Below are 24,742 nucleotides of genomic sequence, written 5' to 3' on the forward strand. Positions count from 1 at the left end.
TCTTCTGAGATAGAAACACACTATAACAGACCATCACTTTGCCTCATTCATTCATTTAGCAAGTACTTACTCAGTGTTTACTGTGTGTCAGGAACCTATAATATCAAAATAAACCTTGGGGAGCTTAAAATCTGATAGAACAGAGGAATCATGAATATCTATAAAGTGGAAAGAGATATGTGTTTTATAAATTGGCAGATCATGCGTCCAGGGAATTCAGGTGAGGTGGGAGGTTATTGAGGCTCGAGGACCATGTGGGCTGAGAAGTTGCAGAAATGGAGGGAAGCTTGGAAAGCAGAGGTGGTGAGCTGTGTACCTGGGAGGACATGGTTTAGTCTGACGTGCGTATAAGTGGAGTTTGCTATTTGTCAAAAAGAGGAAGTCACAGAGGGTACAGGGGAATGTGGACTAGGATCCAACCATGATCGGCATTTAAATACTATGCTAAGACATTTGAATTTATTCTAAAGAAAAGGGCAAACACTGAAAGGCTCTTGTTCTGTGTTGTTATTATTGGATTTTTAAATTAGAACAATGATGTGACTGAAGATACATTACAGGAAGTGTCAGAGAGGCCTTTACTCATGTGGGCCATCATCATAAGGGGAATTGCAATCATACTGCTGGTTGGATGTTGAACAAGCTGGTTAGTAGTGGCTATAATGACTGAAATACAACGGCACTAGCTACTCCTGTGATTTGTGTCTCATAGGCAATAGCAGGTCACCAAAAGAGTTGTTTTGTTTGTTTTGTTTTTGATGCATTGTTTCCATTTGGTCCATGACATGGGAGAAGGCTCCAGGGTGGGTAAAAAGCTGCCTAGTGGCCTCAGAGTGAGGCTCAGGCAGAAGTACTGACACCAGAGGCAATGCCAGAGGGGCCCCTCAAAAGCCGCTGGGCTCCTGAGACTCCTACTCATCTTTGTGGGTGAGCCTTTCGAAGAGGTAGTCTCCTGGCTCAGGCTGGGGGCCAGCCAGCCTGCAGAGCTTAGTAAGGTGGTCACCTGTCTTAATGGGTCTCACATCCTCATCTAGGAAGTGGCTTTCCAGCAAGTAACAGAGATGGGGTCTGCGCAGGCAGACCCAAATGGGCCTGGTTCAAGTACTTCTCCAGGACCATGGTGGCTTCCATGGCATCCAGGGTTTTACCCCACTGATTGTGGGGGCAGCTTCTGCACATCCTGGAAGACAGCTTGGCCTGTGCACTGGTTTTGCATCTTTAAGAGATGATGCTTGGGGTCTTGCCCTTCTCAGCCAATTCATGGAAGCAGCAGCACACACCTTCCAGCACAACATTATAATGGTCTAAATTATAATTTTGAGAGGTAGGTGCCGATGCAGGTGCACCAGTCAGGTGATGGCAGCCTCCATATTGGTGGAATAATACTGATGAGTCTGGGAGTTCATGTTTGATTGGCAGTAAGGAGCTAAGGTCAAAAAACAGTGCTGGCTGGCCCTGAAGGAAGAAGATTGCTGAGATGTTTCCGAAGGTTGCTACTGGAAAAGAGGTTGAACGGTGGTCAAAGGCTGGAAGAAGGGGAGTCCCTATGTCTTTTCCATCTAAATACAGTTGAAACAAGAGACAGCCCAAGGGACTGCTGGGCACCCAAAAGAATTTTAATGTCACTTCATAATAAGAATTGGTTCCACTGCTCATAATCATGAGAAATTCCATGCAACCCATATGGCTTTCTCCGAAGCACAAATCATTGTCCTGCTTGGTTTTCTCCAAATTTTGATGGTTATACCTCCAGATATTAACTTACATGGTCAACTCCAGCAAAAAAGTAAAATTATCTGAATAATCAAAATGCTGCTGAAAATTCAAAGCCTAGAAACTCATATGGAAATGAGACTTCTTATGCTCTTTGAGGCTACTTACTCTTGTTTTAGATACTTTCGTTACCTCATTTCCCAACTTAATTTAACATATGTGAAAGATGAGGCAAGCTACTGGAGGCTGTCACATCAAGAATTGCAAGGAATAACTCTGCTAGCCTGGAGATAATAGAGGGTGTCAACTGTTAAACCAGAAACAAGAACTCCTAGATCTTTGGGTCTAAAGTCATTCTATGTGGAAAAAAAAAAAAAAGCAGCTCCAATAATATCTGCAGGTATACTTGCATTGTAATTGGTGTTTCTATCTTGACAGCCATCCACAGAACAGATTCTTTTTAAGGATATGAAATATCTCAAACCTCCATTCTAAATGGAAGAAATAAAATTCAGAGAAAAATTCTTGGTACTTCCAGAGGTAAATTGCTCCATCCTCCCCTTTGTAATTGACAGCCTAACAGAGGAGTTTTGGAGTTGCTGTGACCTTCTCTTAAGGAGTTTGACCATTTATAAAACGTTTGCTTTTTCCCCTTGGTTCTTTGTGATTTGAACATTCCTTTCCTGTGATATGTTGTTTCACTACTCTTCCCTGCTATGACTTTCAGAGTTCTGCTTCATACTATGGCCTGGAATGTGATATATTTTTCCCACGTCTTTGCTCAACTGAGCCTTTTATCTCCAGGGTTAAAGTGTCAGAGAGACCTGCTAAAATTAAACATCATCACTTTAAATTAAAATGTGTGACATTGATGCTTAATAGTCCCCAGGAGTTTTATTATTTGTAATTTTTAGACAATCCCAATCTTCTTAAGCTGAAGGAATCGCAGGAGGATTTGGTCGAAGCATCCCTTTTCAGGGAGATTATTCTGCCACAGCTCAGGAAGCCTTTTGAATGCCACCATTCACATCTTACCTCCCATACTGGCAACCTGAGGTGCTTGTCAGCACTGGCCAGGGATCTCTGCTTTCTACCAGAACATCACCTCTCCCTTAAACCTCCTACTGAGATTGTTCCTGAGCTTTCACTCAACAACCCATTCATTCATTCATTCATTCATTCATTCATTCAACATACAATTTCCTGGGCATTGAGGATGTAATTATGAACAAGAAAGATGAAATCCCTGTGTTGGTGGAATTTACATTGCAGTGGGATACGGATCAGAAAAAGCAAAACATACAAATAAGGAAAAAAGAAAAAACCATGCAGTCAAATACGATTGTAAGATTGTAGTGACTATTAGGAGGAAAATACATAAGACCTGAGAAAGAGAATAGTAGGCGATCCCTATCTTAGATAAGATGACCGGGGAAGGAAATAATATTTAAAATGAGCCCTAAAGGATATGAAGGTGATACCCATGTGAAGAAGAAAGGAGGGACATTCTGTGCAGAGGGAACAGCATGTCCAAGGTTGGAAGGAGTTCAGTTCCTTCAAGGAATTGAAAGACTCCGTGTGTAGCTAGAATGTGTATGGGAGGTGAGAACAGCTTGAGAGGAGTGATGGACAGTGAAAGCCAGGCAAGGCGGGCCCCTGAAGACTCTGGTACCCAAGGGGAGATTATCTACAGGTTGAAGCTGAGGTCAGGTCTTCCTTTTAAAGAGATTGCTGGCACAGTATCTAACACCTACCATTGTGTTGTCAATAAATGGGGCATTCAGAATAGTGGAAATATAGGATAATAATGAAGCAATCTGTTAAATTTGTCTGCTTTGGACAGAGTGATGTTTAGGGATCCTTTTATAATTAGTCTTTTGGCTTGTGAGATAGGTATAGTTCATTTTTTCACTCTGATCCTAAAATAAAGAGAGAGAAAAATATATATAATTGAGGTGAGCAGAAGTGAGGAGAAAACAGGAGAATATAATTTTCTTTACACTATCCCTTACTTAGAATAGCAGTATGCCTGATGGGTAGGAATCAAGCCATCAAAGAGGAAAACAAATGTGTATTTGTATTTAAAAAACAATCTCCTCCAGGTATAATAGCGGTGAGCTAGTAAGCATTTTCAGGAAGAACTAAGCAACAAGGCAGACTTTATAACTTCTAAGAAGTAGTGATGATTATGTAGTCATAAAGATGATATGAATGCATAGGAATTACTGTTGTAGAATTTTGTGTGTGCGTGTGTGTGTGTGTGTGTGTGTGTGTGTGTGTATGTGTGTGTGTGAGTGAGTGAGTGTGACAGATCTACCACAAAATAGTGCCAGTATCTCCTTTTGGTATTTGGTGAATTTGTAGAAAGGAGGGGAGAGTTACTGGATATTGTCTTAGTTTGTTTGGGCTTCTATAACAGAATACTGTAGACTGGGGTAGACTGGGTGGCTTATAAACAATAGAAATGTATTTCTCACAGTTCTGGAGGCTGGGAAGTCCAAGACCAACGTGCTGTCAGATTCAGTGTCTGGTGAGGGCCCGCTTCCTGGTTCACTGTGACCTCACATGACAGAAAGGTGAGAGAACTCTCGGGGGTCTCTTTTGTAAGAGCACTAGCCCCATTCATGGAGGCTCCCCTTTTATGCCCTAATCACCTCCCAAAGACCCCACCTCTTAATACCATCACATTGGGGGTTAGGTTTCAACATACAAATTTTGCGGGGACACAACATTTAGTCTATAGGAAATATGTTTTGAGTTTTAGTTTGGGTTCTAGAGTTTTATTTTTGAAGATAGCGCAACTTCAGCCTACAAAAGAATTTTGCTTAAGGCAAGATTTTGTTTAAAAGCATTTCATTTTGGGTTCTGTGGACACAAAATTTTATTGGGGAATTGGAGGAGGGGAACAGTGTTGGGAAATTGGGGGAGGGGAACAGTGTTGGGGAATTTGGGAAGGGGAGCAGACAAGTTGTTGTCCTTCAGTCTTAGTTGTGGACGACGCAGCAAGCTCAGCTCAAGGTGCTGTGTTCAATTAGTTGAGGGTGGGCGTAGCCACCATCCCATGCGGGAGTCAAACAGGTAGCCTTGTTGTTAAGAGCCCATGCTTTATCCCCTGAGCCACCCGGGCGGCAGCTCAGCTCAAGGTGCTGAGTTCAGTCTTTAGTCGCAGGTGGGCATAGCGCATCATCCAACAGGCAGTCTTGTTGGTAGGAACATGTGTTCTCACCAGCTGAGCCATCCTGCCATTTGTTGGCAGCTCAGTGGCTGCGCAGCTCAGGGTGCAGCATCACTGGCCCATGTGGGAATCAAACTGGCAACCCTGTTGCTCAGAGCTTGCACTCTTGGGCAAGCTCTTAACCAACTGAGCCACTCGGCCTGCCTGTGATAACCATTCTTCACACTCATCATACATGATTGCTTTTTCCCTTTGCTCTTCCACTGCCTTTTCACGTTCCTCCTGTTGAGTGTCCTTGCTGATAGTCATGCGTGAGCTAACCTCTGAGGCTGTATGATCTTCCCTGGCTCTGCAGAGTGAGGCCCCACAGGAAATCCCAGTTTCACGTGATCTCCTCCTGCTTCATACCTGGACCCCTACGAGCCAGGTCATGATGACTCTCAGGCATAGATGAGGGAGGTGGACACCCAAGACTGGGAGTGTCTTTTCTAGGCTCTCTTCACCTCTGCTGTGAAAATAGATTTCCACCCATAACCTTTCTGAAAACCATTTTGTAGATTCATGCATTTCAATCTTTAAGTGAAGAATATTGAAATTTATGAACTTGGAGATGGGTACCATGTTAAGATGTTAATGTCTGAATATTTGGTATGAATTAGTATATCAGACATCTTTCTAATTCAACAGCTACCAAGACTGGGGATAAGGGTGGTGGACAAATGTAGTAGGAGGCTATTACATGTGTCTTAGAGATTTACTGGAATCTTCTTATCTAACATTTAGGGTCCTTGCCTTACTTGTAGTAAGCATCCTCTACTTCTGTTAGAATTTCCCAGTTAAACACAATTATCTGCCTTTGCATTTTTATTATGACTTTAGTAAATTGGTTACTAACCAATATGTTAAAAAGCAAAGGGCTTTTCCCAGAAAAATATTTTAATGTTTCTTACAAATATGGTTTTAAATAAAATATCTATTATAAGTTTTAAAATGACTCTTGATTTTCTTTCTTTTTTTATCTTCGAATATTTCTCATTTATCAGTGAATCACATCTCAGTATAATATCTAGATAAAATGTGTTTCCCTCCTTTTAAATACTTTTATATTCTCATCTCTTTTTATGGCATGTTACTGCATGTCTCCAGAGGCACCCAGCATTTTTATTTTCAAGTAAATTTATATTAGTTACAGTCTCCAGCTGTTTTAGATATAGGATAATTTCCTGTCGGTACTGTTTCCAGGACAATTCTTTTTTTCCCTCACAGAAATGAAAAATGTAATTTAACAAAGACATCCCATAATTGCCTTCATATCTAGCAAGGTATCTAGCAATCTAAATACTTATTTTATTTAAAACATCTGTCTATATAGTATCTAGTGATTGTCCAGGGCTATATCATCGTTGGGAAAGGCAGCTGCTGCCATTTTTATTTAATTTATACAGAACCAACAAAAACGTCTCCTTAATATTGAATCTTCTGCCACTATGTCATATGTTAGATTTTTTTTTTTAATGAGAATAACTTACCTTTTTGGTGCTTGCAATTAGTTTAGACTTTTTCAAATTGGGAGAGACCATTCTTTTAAAAATCACTAAGGAAACGTTGTGTGATAATAGTACTCTTTTGTTATATATATCAAAGTATCTTAATAAAAATGGTGGCATGCTACACTACTCATATAACTAGCCTTACATAGGAATCACATTTTAATTGCTAAGTTTTTAAGAGTTATTTGTCTGTAGTTCATTTTCTTTTCATTTATAATAAAAACATGTAAAGTGTTTTTTATTGTAAAGCTGTTGGGCTGATTAGAGCAGTCAATTGATGTGTTCTTGGTGTTTTTTTTTGTTTTTGTTTTTGTTTTTTTCAAAACACGCATGAAGAAAGATGGCAGCTTCTATAAAAGCTCTTTGTCTTGGGGGTGATACTGAATGTTGCTTGTAGAGGAATCCATATGTAAACTCTATTTTTTTTATGTTTTTGTGCACTACCCTTGGAGCCTAAGATAAAGTGTTTAACTTTTAATAGATCATATCAATTTGAGCTCAACTGAATGCCAAAAACAACAGACACCCAGGCTTACAATAGTGTGTCTAAATGAGAAAGTTTACCTTTTCCAGGGAAGTAATCAAAATATTCCTTTTTGGAACACTGAGAGTATGAAAGTGAAATGATTATGGTTCCCTACTGACATACTGTTATGATTGACAGGAAAAACCAACATGCATGCCACCTGAGACATCTTGTTCAGGAACTTTCTGGAGGGTAGTAAATTGGTGTTGGCACAAACACAAAAAAATAAAATGACTTGATTCAGCACTTTTCAATTCTAAATCCCCAAACACTAAAGAAAGAAGTAAATATTCATCAAATGATCAAAATTTATATTGATTTTTATTCTACATTAGCAGCTCAAAGTCGAGATTTTTGACAGGATGGATGTCGGGTTGAATGATTCTCTTTGAAATGAGGATATAGGCACTGAGCTGAGTGCTAGCATGCATTCCTGAACCATAGGCCCTGATTATTAGAACCCTAGGAGGCTAAATTTTTCAAAGAACAGTATAAAGACACACTTGTTCAGTTCTGTTTTGATAACTAAATTGTTATTATTAGTATGTAAAGTAATTCTTGTTGTTCCTGCTTCATTCCGTCCTTTCTATCACCATCTTAGGACAACTATTTTATAGAATTTCAAAGGAACTGGATGGAGTGCCTGCTGCAGTCATAGAGTTAATAGCAGCATTTGCCAGCATAATTGTACTTGGGAAGGAACCAGTCCTGCAGGGCAAGAGAGCCTAAGATTGTATCTTCACATTATACATCTTTAATTTTTTGTTTCTGCCAGAAAGTAAATAAGGATTTGCTGTAGTGAAATTTGGAAGATGAGAAGGACACAGCCGTAGAATCTAAACACAGGCTTGATGCTTGTGTCATTGTGCAGAGATTTGCTAAGGAAACAATAATGGAGAAACATCGAAATTCTAATCATCCCCTCCAGTCGACACAGTGTAATCACACTCCCTTCCCACCCTAGCTCATGACATAAAATGCTGAATTTTTAATGACTTTAACTACTTGCATTACAAAGAGGAGGAGGGCAGTGGAGAAGGAGGCTCTCTACAAATGCAGTTGTGATATATTTGTTCTTTATGTTTGTTAGGTGGAGGTGTTGTTGTTAATAAACATCTTATCTATCATTAAAATGGAGGAAGAAGGCGTTTTTCTTTCCACACAAACAAAGGCAGAAGAAATAATGAAAATAGGATTCATATTAATTTTTCCACTTTGTTTAAATGCTTACCATTTAACAAATACCATTAACGACCTAGCTTTAAAATTGAATTTTCTAAACATTTTAGTGAATGTTTTTAATGGTTTGTAAACAGTATCAAGTAATGGAAATAAAGATGACCTTATTTAAATATAATATTTTTTACTTAGATCAGCTATCTTTTGCAGTTGTCCTGAGTTAGTTATCCATGAATATAAATATAAGTAAACCTTGAGAACCTAAGGCTAATTTTTCTAGAAGGCTGTCAATATGGTCATAGGAGTTTTGTATCCTAGTGTACATACATTAGTATATACAGTAGTCTTTGCTGAGTCTCATATTGAAATAGCTTTGAAATTCTTGTTAAATTTTTGATAGATATTTAATTTTTAACAATGGGAAAATATTGATTTTTTAAATACTTTTATAACTCTCTTATTCTATGATAAAAAGAACATTCTATTTACTGACCATTGTCATCCCAATAGACTTTAATTATTTTTTAAAAAAGAACATTCCAACAAACTAATTGTTTCTTTGGAAACATTTTTGAAGTATAATTTTGGTCTTATTCTTGAGTGAATATTTTAGCTCCTATTATTTAGTATCAATTTTCTGGAATTCTAGCTTGTACGTTCCCTGAGGGCAGGCACCATGTCTGACCCAGATTTGTATCTTGCACAATGTCTTACATTCATCATATGAGATTCTCAAGGTAAATTTGTCAAATGAATAAATAAAGGACATTCATCAGCTTTACTCCAAAGAAATACATTGCTCCTTAGTCCTAGGACTCCCTGCTCCAACTCTGTAGGAAAGGGAAGCTTTGGTTCTCCACTCAGTCATGCACTCAGGACTGAAGAAGAACATGAGATTTTCATCCATTTTAGTGCCAAATGTTATTTGTATTTAGCTGGAATGCAGCTAATCATGGATATGTGAATAAATGCCTTTAGAGAGTTCATTTCTGGACAAAGGAAATGGACTTTGAATTCAATCTCTAAGGTGAGGTTTTTCAAAAAATTACAAACCACCAACAATGATGATAAAAAGAAAAAATATACAAGATAACCAGGATCTTGGAGGAAAAAACAACACTATAAAGGTGACAACTCTAAATCCTGGAGGGATTTAGTATGGGGAACTCTGCCAAATAAAAGCATGGAGAATTCCAAGTGTAGATTCTAATCAACCCCGGAAGAGCTTGTCAGGGCCTTGAGGTCTGAAGATGTTGCTAGAGGAAGGAAGCAACCTGGGGCAGTTTCAAGATGGATATACTATGCGGAGGGAAGAGAAAAGGCATAGTGAATATTTGTATAAGGAAGAAGAGGAAAAGGCATGTGTTTAGAGATACTGCATTAAAGGTTTTAAAAAAAAAAGACTGTGTAGTAAAAGTAGGAAAATATCCCCAAATGACAAAATTATTGCCATAAAAGTTACAGTTCCCCCCAGTTATATAGAAGGGTGCCGTGATCTACCCAAGTTAGCATAGAATCTTCCAAATATAAACTGTGGCATTGTTAATGTCCCCTCCAAAAGTTCAAATGACCTTTTTTCAAATGGGAAATCAGATTTTATTAAGCTAAAACAAGTTCCTACCCAGAAGACTTAAAACTTTGTTTTGAAATGGATTGTGAAGATTACCGCACAAAGCTGAAGTTTTCATTCTATAGGTGTGTGACCCTCGTGGTTAGTTTCTAATATAATATGCAACATGTAAGATCACTCTGTTAGCTGAATAAAACATTACCAAATGATTCTTTAATTAAAGAAAGCTTTTCTTTTTTTTCTAGAGAAAATTAAACAAGGTATATATTTCAATAATTTTCTTCTCTGTCAAAGAAAAAATTATCTTCTTTCTAAGAGAGAATGAAACCAATGATTTTAAAAATCAATCTGAGGCTACAGCCTTCAAATGACCTGTTTCATTTCTTTGTACACTTTAAACCACTTCAGATTTTCAGACTCAGTAAAACATATTCAGCCATTTTGTATAGTGTGCCTATCACATGCCATGTGCTGTTAGGTGCTGGGGATACAGCAATGACACATAGGTAAAAGTCCCAGCCCTCGTGGGACTTCTGATCCATTGAGAGAAGATGGACAATACAAAATAAATTTTGGCTAGATATGGTAAATATGTGTGGAGGAGGATGGGGTTTGCTGGGGTTGGGGGAGAGTTGAAGTTTGAAGTAGAAGATGAGAGAAGACCTGAATGAGAAGATGACATGCTTGAGACCTGAGGGAGGTTAGGGGCTGAGCCGTCCTGCACACAGGACCACATGCCCTGAGAGAATGTCCTCCATCCCTGCTGCATCAGGTCAGCATAGGTTGAGGACTGAGGGCTGATGGCTGGCATGGGGAATGGGGACAAAAGCCTGACTGGAATGTGTTCAAGAGAAACTAGGAGTGGAATTAGACATAGTGAGTATAGATAAAACATGTAAAAGAAATTTGCTATCATGGAGAACAGAGAAACGGGGGCTTTAGCCAGAGGATAGATTGGTGTAAATTGGTGTCTACAGATTTTTTTTTCTTACCAAGGAAAAAACAATAGCTTTTTTTTTTTTTTTTTTTTTTTTGCTAATGTGCTAATATGAATGATATAGTAGGGAGGAAAACTTGATGCAGGAGAGAAGGACAATTTGTTGTGGAGGTGATAATCTTTGTATAGTTAAGAGGCGATCTGGTGAACAAGTGGAGAGGATTGGTCTTAGATAGAAATATGGACAATTTCCCAGAAACGGTAGGGAAGGCCGAGGAAGTAGATTCAGACACAAGAAGGAGGGTTGATGTGGGAAGCTATGAAGTACATAGTAAGAGTGACCAGGCAGACCTACAAAGGCATGCATTAAGAAAGAGTAACATTTATTGTACATTCCCAGGGTACTTCAGTCAACAAAGGATATTGGGACATGACATGCAGTGATAATGAAATAATTGATATTTCTTAACTAAATCATTGCTTTTAAGGATAAGGATAAGGCATATGTCCGTATGTGATTATAAAAGTGACGATGTATTTAATCCTTAAAGATTATTAGAGTGACTGAAATTTCCCCCTCATCTTTATCATGGGCTAACTATTTTGTTATTAGAAGGAAGTAGATGATTGAGTAATTATTCAAGCCCCAAAGATCATTAATTTGGATCATCACATATCAAGCCAAATTTAAATAAAATAGTTTAGAACATTATGTCTTATGTTTTAATTAAATTAATTTTTAATTTAAATTTAGAGAGGAGTATCTCTAGTGATTTGGCTCTAGGTATATACAAAATAAAGGGGGGGAGGACATGCTACTAATGATAAGCAGCAAAGCAATTGTATTAAATCTCAGAGAGAAGGCAGTGTTTCTAACTTTATTATGTGTATTAATTTATTAGAGTGGCAATAACAAAATAACATAGACAGGGTAGCTTAAACAACCGAAATTTATCTCTCATGGTTTTGGAAACTGGAAGTCCAAGATCAAGGTGTTGGTAGGTGTGGTTTCCAGTGAGACCTCTTTCCTTGGCTTGTAAACACCCACCTTCTTGCTGTGTCCTCAAGCAGCCTTTTCTCTGTGTGCACACTCTTTATCTTCTTATAGGGACGCCAATCCTATTGGATTAGGGCCCAACCCTTGATTACTTTAATTACCTCCTTAAAGACACTATCTCTAAATATAGTCACATTGGAGGTTAGAGCTTCAACATATGAATTGGAGGGGACATATTTGAGTCCATAACATTATGTTAAATGTTTACTAGAAGGTTGAGTTACTAGAATCTGGGCTTTTGACCTGATGGAAACTCTTGATTCCCTTCTCAATACAATGTTCTCAAAGTACACTGGGAGGTAGGAGCTTTATGAGTTTATTTGGACTAATCTATCAGATGACTATGTTGCCATGACAGAAGAAGGGACATGAAGGAAGACATGGAGGCCATCACAGAAACAATAACATCTTGTGTTGGTATGTTGTTGGATAGCATCCAGGTTCCCTAACATGACATCCTCCACAGTCTACCCACTTCTGTGTTCACCTCTTCATCCAAATGCTGCAAAGCTCCAGTCATCATTCTGTGAACATGCTACATCTTTTCACAACTCTGGGCCTCTGACCAAATTACTTACTCTGCTTTTGAAGATATTCATCTGCTTTTTCACTTAAAGTCATACCCATACTCCCAGATCTGTCTCAAATGCCACCCCTATCGAAATTTTACTGTCCATTCCTCATTTTCAGTCAATTAGTTTTATTTCCCTCCCTACCCCTACAATCATTTCACTTGGCAAAATTGTAGTTATCTGCTGACATGGCTCTTTGCATCATTATGCTGCAATCCCTTGAAAGAAGGGGCTGTGTTTTGCTCTTATTTGTACCCGCAGTCCCTGGTGCAGTTCTTGGCACATGATAAAGTCTCAGTGAACATGTGAGTAATAAATGGATAGATATGTGAATGTACAATTCATTCATTCAGTGATTATTTACTGAGCCCCTATCATGTTCTGAATATTGCCAAGGTGCTGGGAATACCAGATGGCAAAAGACACAGAGGGAACACAGTTCCTTTACAGAGCTCAGAGTCTGAAGACAGAGACAGAAAAAGTGTAAGCCAGAAACTACAAGAATTTTAAATCTTGATATATGTTCTGAAGGAAAATAACACTGTTCCAAAATAGAGAAAAACAGAGAGGATCTACTTTTGATAAGGTGGTCAGGGAAGGCCTCTCTGAGAAGTAGCATGTCATCTGAGAGCTGAAGGATGAGAAGATAGTAGCAAGAGGATTTTTCCAGAGAAAGGGCACAATACATGCATAGGTCCTCAGATAGAAAAGAGCTGTTTGAAAGAAGGCCAGGATGACGGGCATGGTGATTAGAGGGAGACAAGCAAGTCTGACAGGGAGAAATGAGGTCTGTGGTAGGCAGGAACCAAATCTCATGGGCCATGGAAGAAGTTTGTTTTTTAGGTATGACTGCAGTGTGAAACCAACTCAAGTTTTATAAAGACCACGCTGGCCACTGTAAAGGAAGAGATTGGAGGGGCAGGAATGGGTGAGGGGAAATACACTTTAGAAGAGAGTTGCTTTACTGTGGGGGAGAGACGATGAAGGCTTGGATCAGGCTGGCAGAGATACAGATTGGGGAGACGGGCTGGAGAGACATTTTGGAAGAGGATTCAACCGGTTTTGGGGAGTAACTGGCTGTGGGAAATGAAGAGATGAGGGGTCAAGGATGGCTTTCATGTTCCTGACCTAAGCAACAGATGGTGCCATTTAGTTATAAGGAAAGTCCTAAGTAGAGAAAGTTTGGGAGGACCTGGGGAGGATGAGAATGGAGAGTTCAGCTTTGAACATTTATGCCTGAAGTAAATCCAAGTAGCAGTGTCTGGTGGTTGGTTAGATAAGTATGAAGCTCAGAGGAGAGGATTGGAAGCCATTACTACATTGATGACATTGAAAGCCATGGTAGGGAGAGAATATAAATAATGAAAGGAGGCCCAGAATTAAGCTCTGAAACAACAACCACCACCAGTGATCTCAGCTGTGATTCAAAAAGGTTAATCAATGAAGCATCTATGAAACAGATTTGGGGATGGTGGAGGGAGGGAGAATGGTTGAGAATCCATCACATTAGGTCAGCCATGTGTCCTGCAGGTCTAGACCAGAATGAGTGAGAACTGGTCCTTTTTCTCTTCTCATCCTACCCTTTCTCCCATGTCATTCTCATTTCATCTTCTAATGCCAACTGTTGCCTCTGGGTCTATATTTCAGTCTTAGAATTTCCACTTGCTTGCTGGACATCGCGTTTTGGGTGTCGCACCAGTAACTCAAACCGAAAGACTCAGTCAAACCCAGCTCATTTGTTCTATGCACCCCATCGCTCTTTTTATACTCCTACTCCCATTGATGATGCTGACAAGGAAGTATGAGGTGGAGCTAGCTGTCTTTGAGTCTGTTCCCTCATGTTCCTTTTTATTTTCCTAAATGAGTAAGTTGCTAAATCCTGTTGATTACACATCAGTAATATTATTTAATCAGGCTAAGATTTCATTGATAAAGTATAGTCATTTTTAAATTATTGATTAATATCATAAATGCTAATAAAATTATTTAAATTAGAGATTCAGTATTTTTTTTTTAGAACTGTATTTTCTTTGATTTTTTTCTCCTAAAGGTTTATCTTTGGACTAAGATATAGTATGACAAAAAAAAGTTAAGACCGTTTGTGGAGAGATTTAGATTGGCAAAGCCATTCAACCTTAGCAGAAGGAGATACTTTGGTTCTATTTTTACCATCACGTTTAGGAATGAATCGCTGAAAGCAGAGAGATAGAAAGAGAGGTGGATAGGAAAGACTTGGGCCATATAATTCATCTCCTTGTTAGTGCAGGGGAGCTTTTTTTTATGTCAAATGCCTGTGAGATATTGTGCAATAAAAGTCTTAGATTAAAACATTTCAATCATTTTCGTAAGGTGACTAATTATCTTTCAGATTGCTCTCAGCATTGTTCTCTGAAGCCCTCTCCATGTATCCCTGTCATATGAGAGGTACTTCACTTTGTACCCAGAAATGGCCTAGGATCTCAAAGGGATGAACTCCAATTATTTTTCCGTAGTAGTGATGAGTCTACATTAAGTCATCCTCCTTCTTTATGATCCTTTTTGTGACCAATGGCACACATTTGTGAGGTCATTACGCAGAACAAGCAGTGATCCAGCTAGTTACCATAGAATGGCTAAAAACGAAGAGGAACCTCTAGGGATCAAACATGCCTCTTGGCACCTAATAGTGCAGATGCATTATTCTAATGGGGTTTCCAGTAGAATACTTGGTGTAGCATGACCTCCTCAGTATCCCTATAACTTTGAGAAGGGGTTCGAGGGAGTGGCATTGGGGAGGATTATTGTTTTTAAATTCTTTGACAATGATTTAATACCTCTTTGTTATCTCGTATTTAATCACATAAAAGATTGCATGTTCTTTTGAAAGATACGTTTTACTGTTTTTTCTAATCGTTGACTCCCTATATTCGGTTGACTCACTGCCCCCTCCTCCCATATTAAAAAAAAAATTTTTAGGTCTGTAGGTATTATTCCTGCAAGTTCTATGATATCTGCATATCCCTTGGTTGGGACTCTTTTATAATGCCATTTACATGCTCCATATCTCCTCGTTCACGTCCTTAATAAAGATGCTACATAACACTAGGTATAGCATTTTCTTTGTGCCTTTCCACCAGCCACACCCCTTCCCCCTCCCCCCCACTGAATACACTCCTTGTAACATTATCCTTTGTTTTATAAGTGTTTGACATACTCCTTCGTCCAGCTGAGTCTTCTTATTCAAGCCAATTAGTTTGGGCAAAAAAAATTCACATGAATTAATACATAGATTTTTAACCGATTCCTGAAACTACAATTATATGGCTATAGAAATTTTAGCATTTTTTAGAAGTTCATTCTTGGCAACCCAGTGCCTTCATAAGGAGCTGCTTGTGGAAAGCAACACCATAAGCACTCTAGAATGGTTTGAGATCTTACAGTTTTTTAAGCTACCCATTTCCTTTACAGGGCCTTGATTTGCACTTTTAAGGAGCTGCCACTTTATAATACTCTTCCCCCCCTCCCTCACCCCGTGGTCAAGTCTATAAAACTAGAGACCAGGCAAAAGTTCTTGGCTGGCTCCGGACATGAAGCGTAGAAGGTCATATCTGACTCGGCTTTTCTTACATGTTACCGAATTCTGGCAACTACCCAAGAGCTGACCCAGAACTGTTTTTTCTTAGGAGAATATGCAATTAAAATGTAAAGAAGTAGCAGTTTTCAGGCTTATCAGAAATGTTCATGGATGTCCTTGCATTTAGTGAAGCGAGCCAAAAAGCGATGAGTTTCTTTGGTCCACAGGGCACGTGAACTCAGCAGTGCCCCCTCCCCTTCACCCCGGGCAGGCATGCCACTGAGGAGATCTCATTCCCTGTCTCATCTGGTGTGCTAGGGAGCCCTAAAGCCACGGGGATCACAACAGCTGCAATAAATAAAGCATCTATTCAATGCATTTTCATGCCAAATGTTATTCAGCATTCTTTTGTCCTTGGTTTGATAGAAAACAGCATGGTGAGCTTACTACTTCTCCTTTACTCCAGTGAGCCCCAAGTAACTATGAAAGATTGAACGATTCAAACCTGCATGTGAGCACAATGGCCATTCCCTCTTTTTTAAAATGAATAAGACAATAATATGCAGAACCCAAAGAAATGTAATGAAGGAAGGCTGTTGTCACTATTGAAGAGGCATTAGAATTAGTACTTGGCTTTTTTATTCTCCTTGGGGAAGATAATGAGAAGTGTTCAGAATATGTATCCATGCACATGTATGGGTTGGAGGGGGAATCTTTCACAAATAAATGCCACATATGTGGCAATATGAAGAAGAATATTACTAAGGAATTTCACAAAATTTTTATGTAAAGTCTCATCATACAGTATTATGATCTCAGGGATATTTTGTGATGTTTACTGAGTCTTCTGAGAGTTCATTTATTCAGGTCCTATTTTAAGGGGGAACTTATAAGATTCAGATCTAAAATATAATTCCATAATATGCCCAGCTGATCCCATTAAATCCACCCCGAAAAGGAGCAGCATAATGATATGAACAATCCCCGTTCTTTGAGTTGTTACACCTCACTTGAAATGCATTCCTTCTGGATGAAGACAGCAATTCCTCTTTGTTTCTCTCTCTAGGCTGAGGTTCAACTATGCTACCTGGAAGCACGAAGAGACGCTGTTGAGCAGATGTCCCTCAAGCTGTACAGTGAGCAGTATACCAGCAGCAGCAAGAGAAAAGAAGAGTTTGCTGATATGTCAAAAGTTCATTCAGTGGGAGGCAATGGGTAGGAGACTATTCTTTTTGTTGTTTTATTCTCACTAATCTCTACTTTTTCAATGATTTTTCACTGGTAGGCGTTAGGCAGGCATTTTCTCCTGAGCTAATAGACAAGAAGCTCAATAGATTAGGCATTTCTGTTCTTTTTCATTTGTGCCAGAATTGAAGACTGTGGATTTTATCAGGCTCTGTCACTGAACCCAGAACTTCCTAACTTGGTTATGATTGATTGAAAAACAGCCTTGTGATGTTACGAGTGTTTGTGTGACTCTATTGTGCCTATAGCATTGGTTGTTTTTCTTTATAAATTTTTTTTCAGTGTATTCCCCCCTTTTTAAACTTCACCATTTATTTAAAAGTCTGTCTGAGGATCTTTTAAACACCAGAAGCTCACTGGAAACTTGGTAGAACATAATTTTCCTGTAAAATGTGGATATTTAATCATTGTTTAGAGATCATGGGCTAGCCGGTTAGCTTCACATAAAGTCAACTGAAATAATAGGCTAGCACTGGGATTGTCTATGGTCTGTGAAAGAACCCAACGACTTCAGTGACCCATCAACAATTTCATTCAGCTTGAGACATATGGCAGTATATATATTATACTAAGTGCTCATACTATTGAATAATTGTCATGCATTCAGATATTTCAAATGACTTTAAAGTTATGCAAATAATATACATATATATATATATATATTTGTCTTTTCTGGCTCAATTCTAATATTTAGTAGGTGATTATTAAAGAGTAAAAGAGTAGTCATGAAATTTAACTATTTCACAGTTTTGATGACTTGATAATACTTATACTCATAAAAATGGAAACAGTGATCTATTTTACTTTTATACTTGAGCCAGACAACAAGGGGGGAGAAACTGTTCCCCCAAGTTACATTACATATTAATAGCATCTTGTAACCCTGTCAGTTACAACTCTAGCCAAAACATTCCCTAAAAAGACAGGCGGGAAGAAGTCTTTTCATGTACTTGTTTGTATTTATCTTTTAAGTGCTTATAGTTCTGACTGGACTTTAAAATCGTCATATAAATCTTTGGGATAAATTCAGTATACAGAGTACAAATTCTGTTTTGTGATATAATCCAGTTGTCACTGTTAAAGAGGTATCAGAATTAGTACTCGGCTTTTTTATTTTCCCTGGGGAAGATAATGAGAAGCGTTAGGAAATGGGAAAGGACTTTTCAAATTTACTAATCTATATAATTGGTTGCTCTATCAGGATTTTTTAAAATCCCTGGACATGTTACATATATATTTGATTCATCTTATACAATTCATCAGACATTTATTCACAAGAACAGGAGCATAGAAACAAATAAGAAAGAAAAGGTTAAAACTTGGAGCATGAACAATAAGCTGTTTTGAAGCCTTAATGTGCTTTAATTTCTCTAAATGCCTAAGTGGTCTCTGGTGTACACACAAGCACAAACTTTAGGTCACATTTTCATGTTTTATGAAAGCCCTGGAGACTGAACAGGCACCTCGTGCTTCTGACCTCAGATTCCAGGGACCCAACCTGAGTACTTACTCTGGGCTCCACAAATCATAAATCTGCCCTGGGAATTGCTTAGTTAACAACAAGCATTGTTCTGGGAAGTGGGAGTAGGTGAACTTGCCTGATATCCTTTGTTTATGCTCCTTGGGATGCTGAAGGCTGTGCATTGTGCAGAAATTTAAGAGTGTGCTGAAGAAAAAGCAGCTATTTAATACTAAGGACAAAAATCATATATTCCTTTCTATTTTCTGTTTACGTACAGAAAAGCATTGTTTGAGAAATGCATGTGGGTGAGGTTATCTGGGGTGTCCTGCCTCCAAGACTCTTTGCTCCCACAGTCAAATCCTTAATTCTGAAGCCTTAAGAACATAGCCTTGTAAAATTATCTGCTCCAATGACACATAAACTTCATTAACTGTTCCTTTTGTTAACATAGAATGATCATCATTTCTGATAAGCAATTGTGGGAATAGTGTGGGCTTTCCACGGTCTTCATTCCATATGCAGATGTCCAATTTACTACAGAGAAAATTAAGTTGGTGACACAATTCATATATTTTTATTTCCCTCCCATGTCTACATGCATGCTAAGAGGAGTATATAGTTGAAAAATGTGTAAGGTAAGATTCAGATCCTGGATAGAATGGTGATCTAAAATTTGTAAGAATTTTACGTAACCAAAAGTCTTTTTGAAATTAATTTATGACCTCTCTGGCTTGACAAAATGGTGTGTCTTGAGCTGATGTAACACAGCTAATATACAATGATGAACTGTATGTTTAGCAGTCATGACTATGTGTGATTGGAAGGTTTCCCCAAATGTATGTGAAGCTGTGTGAGCTCTAGTAACAGTGTGGTCACCTGTGGGAGACATTTGGCTCTGGCTCCAGCATTGCAAAATGGAAAACCATGGCTTCCTGAGGGATGTGCAGTGTGTGAGTTACCCAGTGAGATTCTCTACAAGAGCAGGTTGGTGCTTTTCGATTCCTGCCGATTTAAATGAAAGCACTTAGAGATTATTTTGTTTCTTTCATTCAATAAATATTCATTGAAGGCCTACTATGTGCACGGCACTATGCTCTGAGCAGAGTTTGTTAAGAACACTTGTGTTTTGTATATTTCATAAAGTCTAACCATCTCTTTTTCTAACACCTCTTTCTACTAAGAGGTTGTCTGATTTCATTTTTTAAATGAATTTCAAAGATGCTGTTTAATTCATTAAGTAGCACCCTACTTGCTGTCAAGACTTAGTGTGGATTACAAATTATGTTTTTTGTTCAGTTTATAAGTGATAGAACTGGAAGGCGAAAAGGCTGGGTGACTGGCTTGTCCAGGATGATAGTGTAAGATGGAGCTAAGACCTCAACTCAGAACCCTGGGTCAGAATGCGGTGGACAAGCCATAAAGTCATGCTTTGTACTCTCTCTGAAGGATTTCATCTGGATCCTTGATAAACACTTTTCCCCCTAAATTCCATGTTGTGCATATTCTATACTCTGTGAAATTTAAATTATGGTATCTTGACTCTTAAGAAGATTTCAGTAAATCCACAGGGAAGTTTGGGCAAAAACATTGCAAAGCCGGCTTAAATGAAAACAAAATTGACTTTATTCATTAATTTGACAAATATTATGAAACCTCCTATATGAACTATGGAGATTAAAAGCCAAAAATGAAGTAGTCCCTGATCTTGAGAGGCTCACAATCTGGTAGCAGAAACCAAATCTGTAAACATGGAATGAAGGCTCACAAGTGCTGAGTTAAAAATCTACATGGGATTAAGGGGTGGGGCTCATGGAAGGAAGAACTCAGTTCTGACTGTGGAGAGGATAGTTGGAGCAGGTCAGGAAAGACAGCGGAGAGAGAGAGGACTCTGAGATGATTTCTGAAAGAAGGCAAGGTCAGGGGAGGAGCTTTTCAGTTTAATCTGAACAAACATTTATTGAGCATCTACAAAGACAGACCACAGTCTCTGCCTTCATGAAATTGACAGTTTAGTAAGAATGCAGTATTAAGCCAGTATTTGCCTGTGCAGTGAGAAAGAAGAGGAAGCAGAGGGTGCTAGGGGAGCTCAGGGCAAACGTAGTTGGTCCCCTGAGGCAGGGCTGTGTCTTTTGTGTTTACCACATTCTGCTCTGTATCTGGTACAGTGCCTGGCAAGTGCTGGGTGCTCAGTGAATGAATGGATGCATGAATGAATAACTAAAACAGATCTGGGGCTTGAGAGAGGGAGCATAGGTCTGAATCATCAGACTGCCTGCTGTTCCATATGACTGGAGAGTGGGGTAGAGATTTGGAGGAAGTGTGAAAAATAAGGCTTGGGGAGAAGGTGAAGTCCAGATCCTGGAGTTAATCATTGAGTTCATGGGTCTTAACCAGATAGTGCATCAGGATCACCTGTGGAGTTTTTGGGTTGAAAAATGCATGCCTGCCCCACCCCAGTGAAAATTCTGATTCAGTAGGCAGGAGGTAGGCCAAAATATGATTATGTTCTAATGTCCACTTCCAGTTGAGAACCATTGCTCTAGTAGTTTTCAAATTATGGTCAGTGGACCAGCAGTATCAACATCTGAGAATTTGTTAGAAATGCTAATTCTGGGCCCCACTGCAGATCCACTAAATAAGAAAGTCTGGAGGTTGAACCAGCAATCTTTGTTTAACAAGTCTTCCAGGTGATTCTGCTGCAGTTTGAGAAACAGTGCTTCAGTCATTGGAGATTTTAGGTTAGAATTAATGGAGAATGTGGATACTGGATTAGAAACTAAAGCCAGAAAGAATCAATGAAACTTGGTTATCCATTGAATAAGGGGAATAATGCTCCATTTGTTGGTTCAAGGAGGAGAAGAAAATAGTAGATTTTGGATTCAAATGACTTTGATGTCATTCAACATTTAATATTTATTAAGCTATTATTAAGTATATAATGTAGTAGGCATCAAGGATGTAAAGTCAATGGGACACAAAGGGTGGCAGGTGTATGAAAATCAGGAAAGCTTATCAGAAGAAGTCTCATGACAAATGACCAAGGGTCAGAAGCGACAATAAGAGTGTTTCTCACAGAGGAGGCCATGTGTACATACAGCTGGAACCACTAAAGGATGTCAAGCATGACTAGATTGGCAGTTTTGAAGCAATGTTCTGGTAGCACTGTGGAGAATAGATTGGCAAGGATAAGACTAGACAGTGCTTAGTTAACAGGCTATTCTAGTCATCTAAGTGAGAAGTATTTAGGGCCTGAACTAAGATAGCAGCCATGGAAACTGAAAGAAGGAAGTTGACTGACAGGCCTTGCTCACCAGAGTGGATGTGGCCGGGAGAGAGTATTTCAGAATGGATCTCCACATTTCAGGCTTGTGCACTCTGGTTGGTGGACACATCATTCACTGAAGTGGAGAATTCAGAGGAGGAGCAAAGGGAAGAAAGAAGCTGAGTATAGTTCTTTCGGTGATCTGTGGAACATCTAACTGGAAATGCCCCGGAAGCTGGTCTGAAGCTCAGCAATGTCCCCAACCAGCAACAGGGAGAGTGTGGTGACAATGGGGTAGCAGAGGCTGAGGGGGATAGGAGCTTACCTTTTAGTAGTCTATCCTCCCCTCTCAGGTGGACATAAAATTATCTTTAAGAATGCTTAAAGAAACAGAAAATCTGAACAGATGAATTACTAGTAGGGAGACTGAATTAGTAATCAAAACTTTTCCAACAAATAAAAGTCCAGGACCAGATGCCTTCACTGGTACATTCTACCAGACATTCAAAGAATACCAATCCTTGGCAAACTATTCCCTGCACCCCCCCAAAAAAATAGAAAAGGAGGAAATACCCAAACTCATTTTATAAGGCCAGTATTACCCTGATACCAAAACCAGACAAGGATGCTACAATAAAAGGAAATTATAGGCCAATATCCATGATGAACATGCATGCAAAACTTTTCAACAAAATATTAGCAAACCAAATGAAACAATATGTAAAAAACATTATACACCATGATTGAGTGAGATTTATTCCAGGGAAGAAAGAATGGTTCAGCATCCACAAATCAGTCAGTGTGATACACCACACTGAATAACAAAATGAAGAATAAAACTCATATGATCATCTCAATAGATGCAAAAAAGCATTAGACAAATGTCAACATCCATTTATGATACAAAGTCTCAACAAAGTGGGTATAGAGAGAACATATCTCAACATAATAGAGGCCATATATAACAAGCCCACAGCCAACATCACACTCAATGGTGAGAAGCAGAAAGCTTTATATCCAAGATCAGGAACAGGACAAGGATGGCCACTCTCTCCACTTCTTTTCAACACAGTATAGGAAATCCCAGCCAAGCAACTGGACAAAAAAAGAAATAAAAAGCACCCAAATTGGAAAGGAAAAAATAAAACTGTCACTATTTGTAGATGATATGATGTTGTATATAGAAAACTTTAAAGACTTCATCAAACAATTGTTACAATGAATAAATGCATTCAGGAAAGTTGCAGGATACAAAATCAATACACAAAAATCTTTCATATTCATGTACACTAATGAGTTATCAAAAAGAGAAATTAATAAAATAGTTTCATTTACAATTTCATCAAAAAGAATAAAATTCCTAGAATAAATGTAACCTAGGAGGTGAAAGACCTATATGTTGAAAACTTCAAGACAATAAAAAAGAAATTGAAGAAGTCATAAATAAAAGGAAATATATTCTGTGCACATGAGTTGAAAAAATTAGTACTGTCAAAATGGCCCTACTACCCAAAGTAATCTATAGATTCAATGCTATACCTATCAAAATTCCAATGGCACTTTTCAAAGAAATTGAACAAACAATCCTAAGATGTGGAACCATAAAAGACTCCAAATAGCCAAAGTGATCTTGAGAAAGAAGAACAAAGCTGAAGTTATCAGACTTCCTGATTTCAAACTATATTACAAGGCTATGGTAATTAAAACAGCATGATATTGGCATAAAAACAGACGTATAGGTCAATGGAGCAGAATGCAGAGCCCAGAAATAAACAAACCCTCAAATATCTGGTCAATTAATTTATGACAAAGGAGCCAAAAATACACAATGGAGAAAGGACAGTATCTTCGATAAATGGTGTTGGGAAAATTGGACAGCCATATGGAAAAGAACGAAACTGGACCACTATCTTAAAACACACACAAAAATTAACTCAAATGGATTCAATATTTGAGTGTAAGACCTGAAACCATAAAACTCCTAGAAGAAAACATAGGTGATTAATTCCTTGACATAAGTCTTGGTGATACTTTTTTGAATCTGACACCAAAAGCGAAAACAACAAAAGCAAAAATAAAGAAGTAGGACTACATCAAACTAAAAAGCTTCTGCATAGCAAAATAAACTATCAACAAAATGAAAAGACAACCTACTGAATGGGACAAAATATTTGCAAATCATCTATCTGATGAGGAACTAATATCCAAAATATATAAAGAACTCATACAACTCAATAGCAGAAAAACAAATAATTCCATTTAAAAATGGGCAGAAGATCTGAATAGACATTTTCCCCAAAAAGACATATAGATGGCCAATAGACAAATGAAAAGATGCTCAATGTCACTGATCATCAGGGAAATGCAAATCAAAACCACAATGAGGTATCACCTCATACCTGTTAGAATGGTTGTTATCAAAAAGTCTAGAAATGCCTAGTGTTGGTGAGGATGTGGAGAAAAAGGAACCCATGTGCACTGTTGGTGGGAATGTATGCTGGTGCAACCACTATGGAAAACACTATGGAGGTTCCTCAAAAATTTTTAAAAAGACCTACCATATGATCCACCAATTTAACTTTTGGCTATTTATCTGAAGAAAGCAAAAACACTAACTTAAAATGATATATGTACCCTCGTATTCATTGCAACATTATTTACAATAGCCAAGATTATGGAAACAACCTAAGTTTCCATTGATGGATAAATGGATAAAGAAATTGTCATAAATAAATACAATAGACTATTATTCAGCCATAAAAAAAAAAGAATGAAATCTGCCATTTTGACAACACGGATGGACACTGAGAGCATTGTGCTAAGTGAAATAAATCAGAAAAAGACAAATACTGTATGACCCCTCTTATATATGGAATCTAAAACAAAAACAAAAACAAAAACCAAGCTCATAAATACATTGAACAGATTGGTGGTTGCGAGA

The 24,742-nt window shown here is 38.3% G+C and overlaps 1 protein-coding gene across 6 annotated transcripts in view; it reads left to right on the forward strand.

The window, feature by feature from the left end:
- AKAP6 (A-kinase anchoring protein 6) overlaps positions 1–24,742 on the forward strand; it is a 473,754-nt gene that overhangs the window by 309,739 nt on the left and 139,273 nt on the right. For all 6 annotated transcript variants that reach the window (XM_019656775.1, XM_019656773.1, XM_019656770.1 and 3 more), the window contains one exon: positions 16,899–17,047. In XM_019656775.1, the coding sequence (XP_019512320.1) occupies positions 16,899–17,047 (149 nt within the window). The remainder of the gene's footprint in view (positions 1–16,898; positions 17,048–24,742) is intronic.

This window comes from Hipposideros armiger, unplaced genomic scaffold, assembly GCF_001890085.2.
Source record: "Hipposideros armiger isolate ML-2016 unplaced genomic scaffold, ASM189008v1 scaffold_265, whole genome shotgun sequence".
NCBI lineage: Eukaryota > Metazoa > Chordata > Mammalia > Chiroptera > Hipposideridae > Hipposideros > Hipposideros armiger.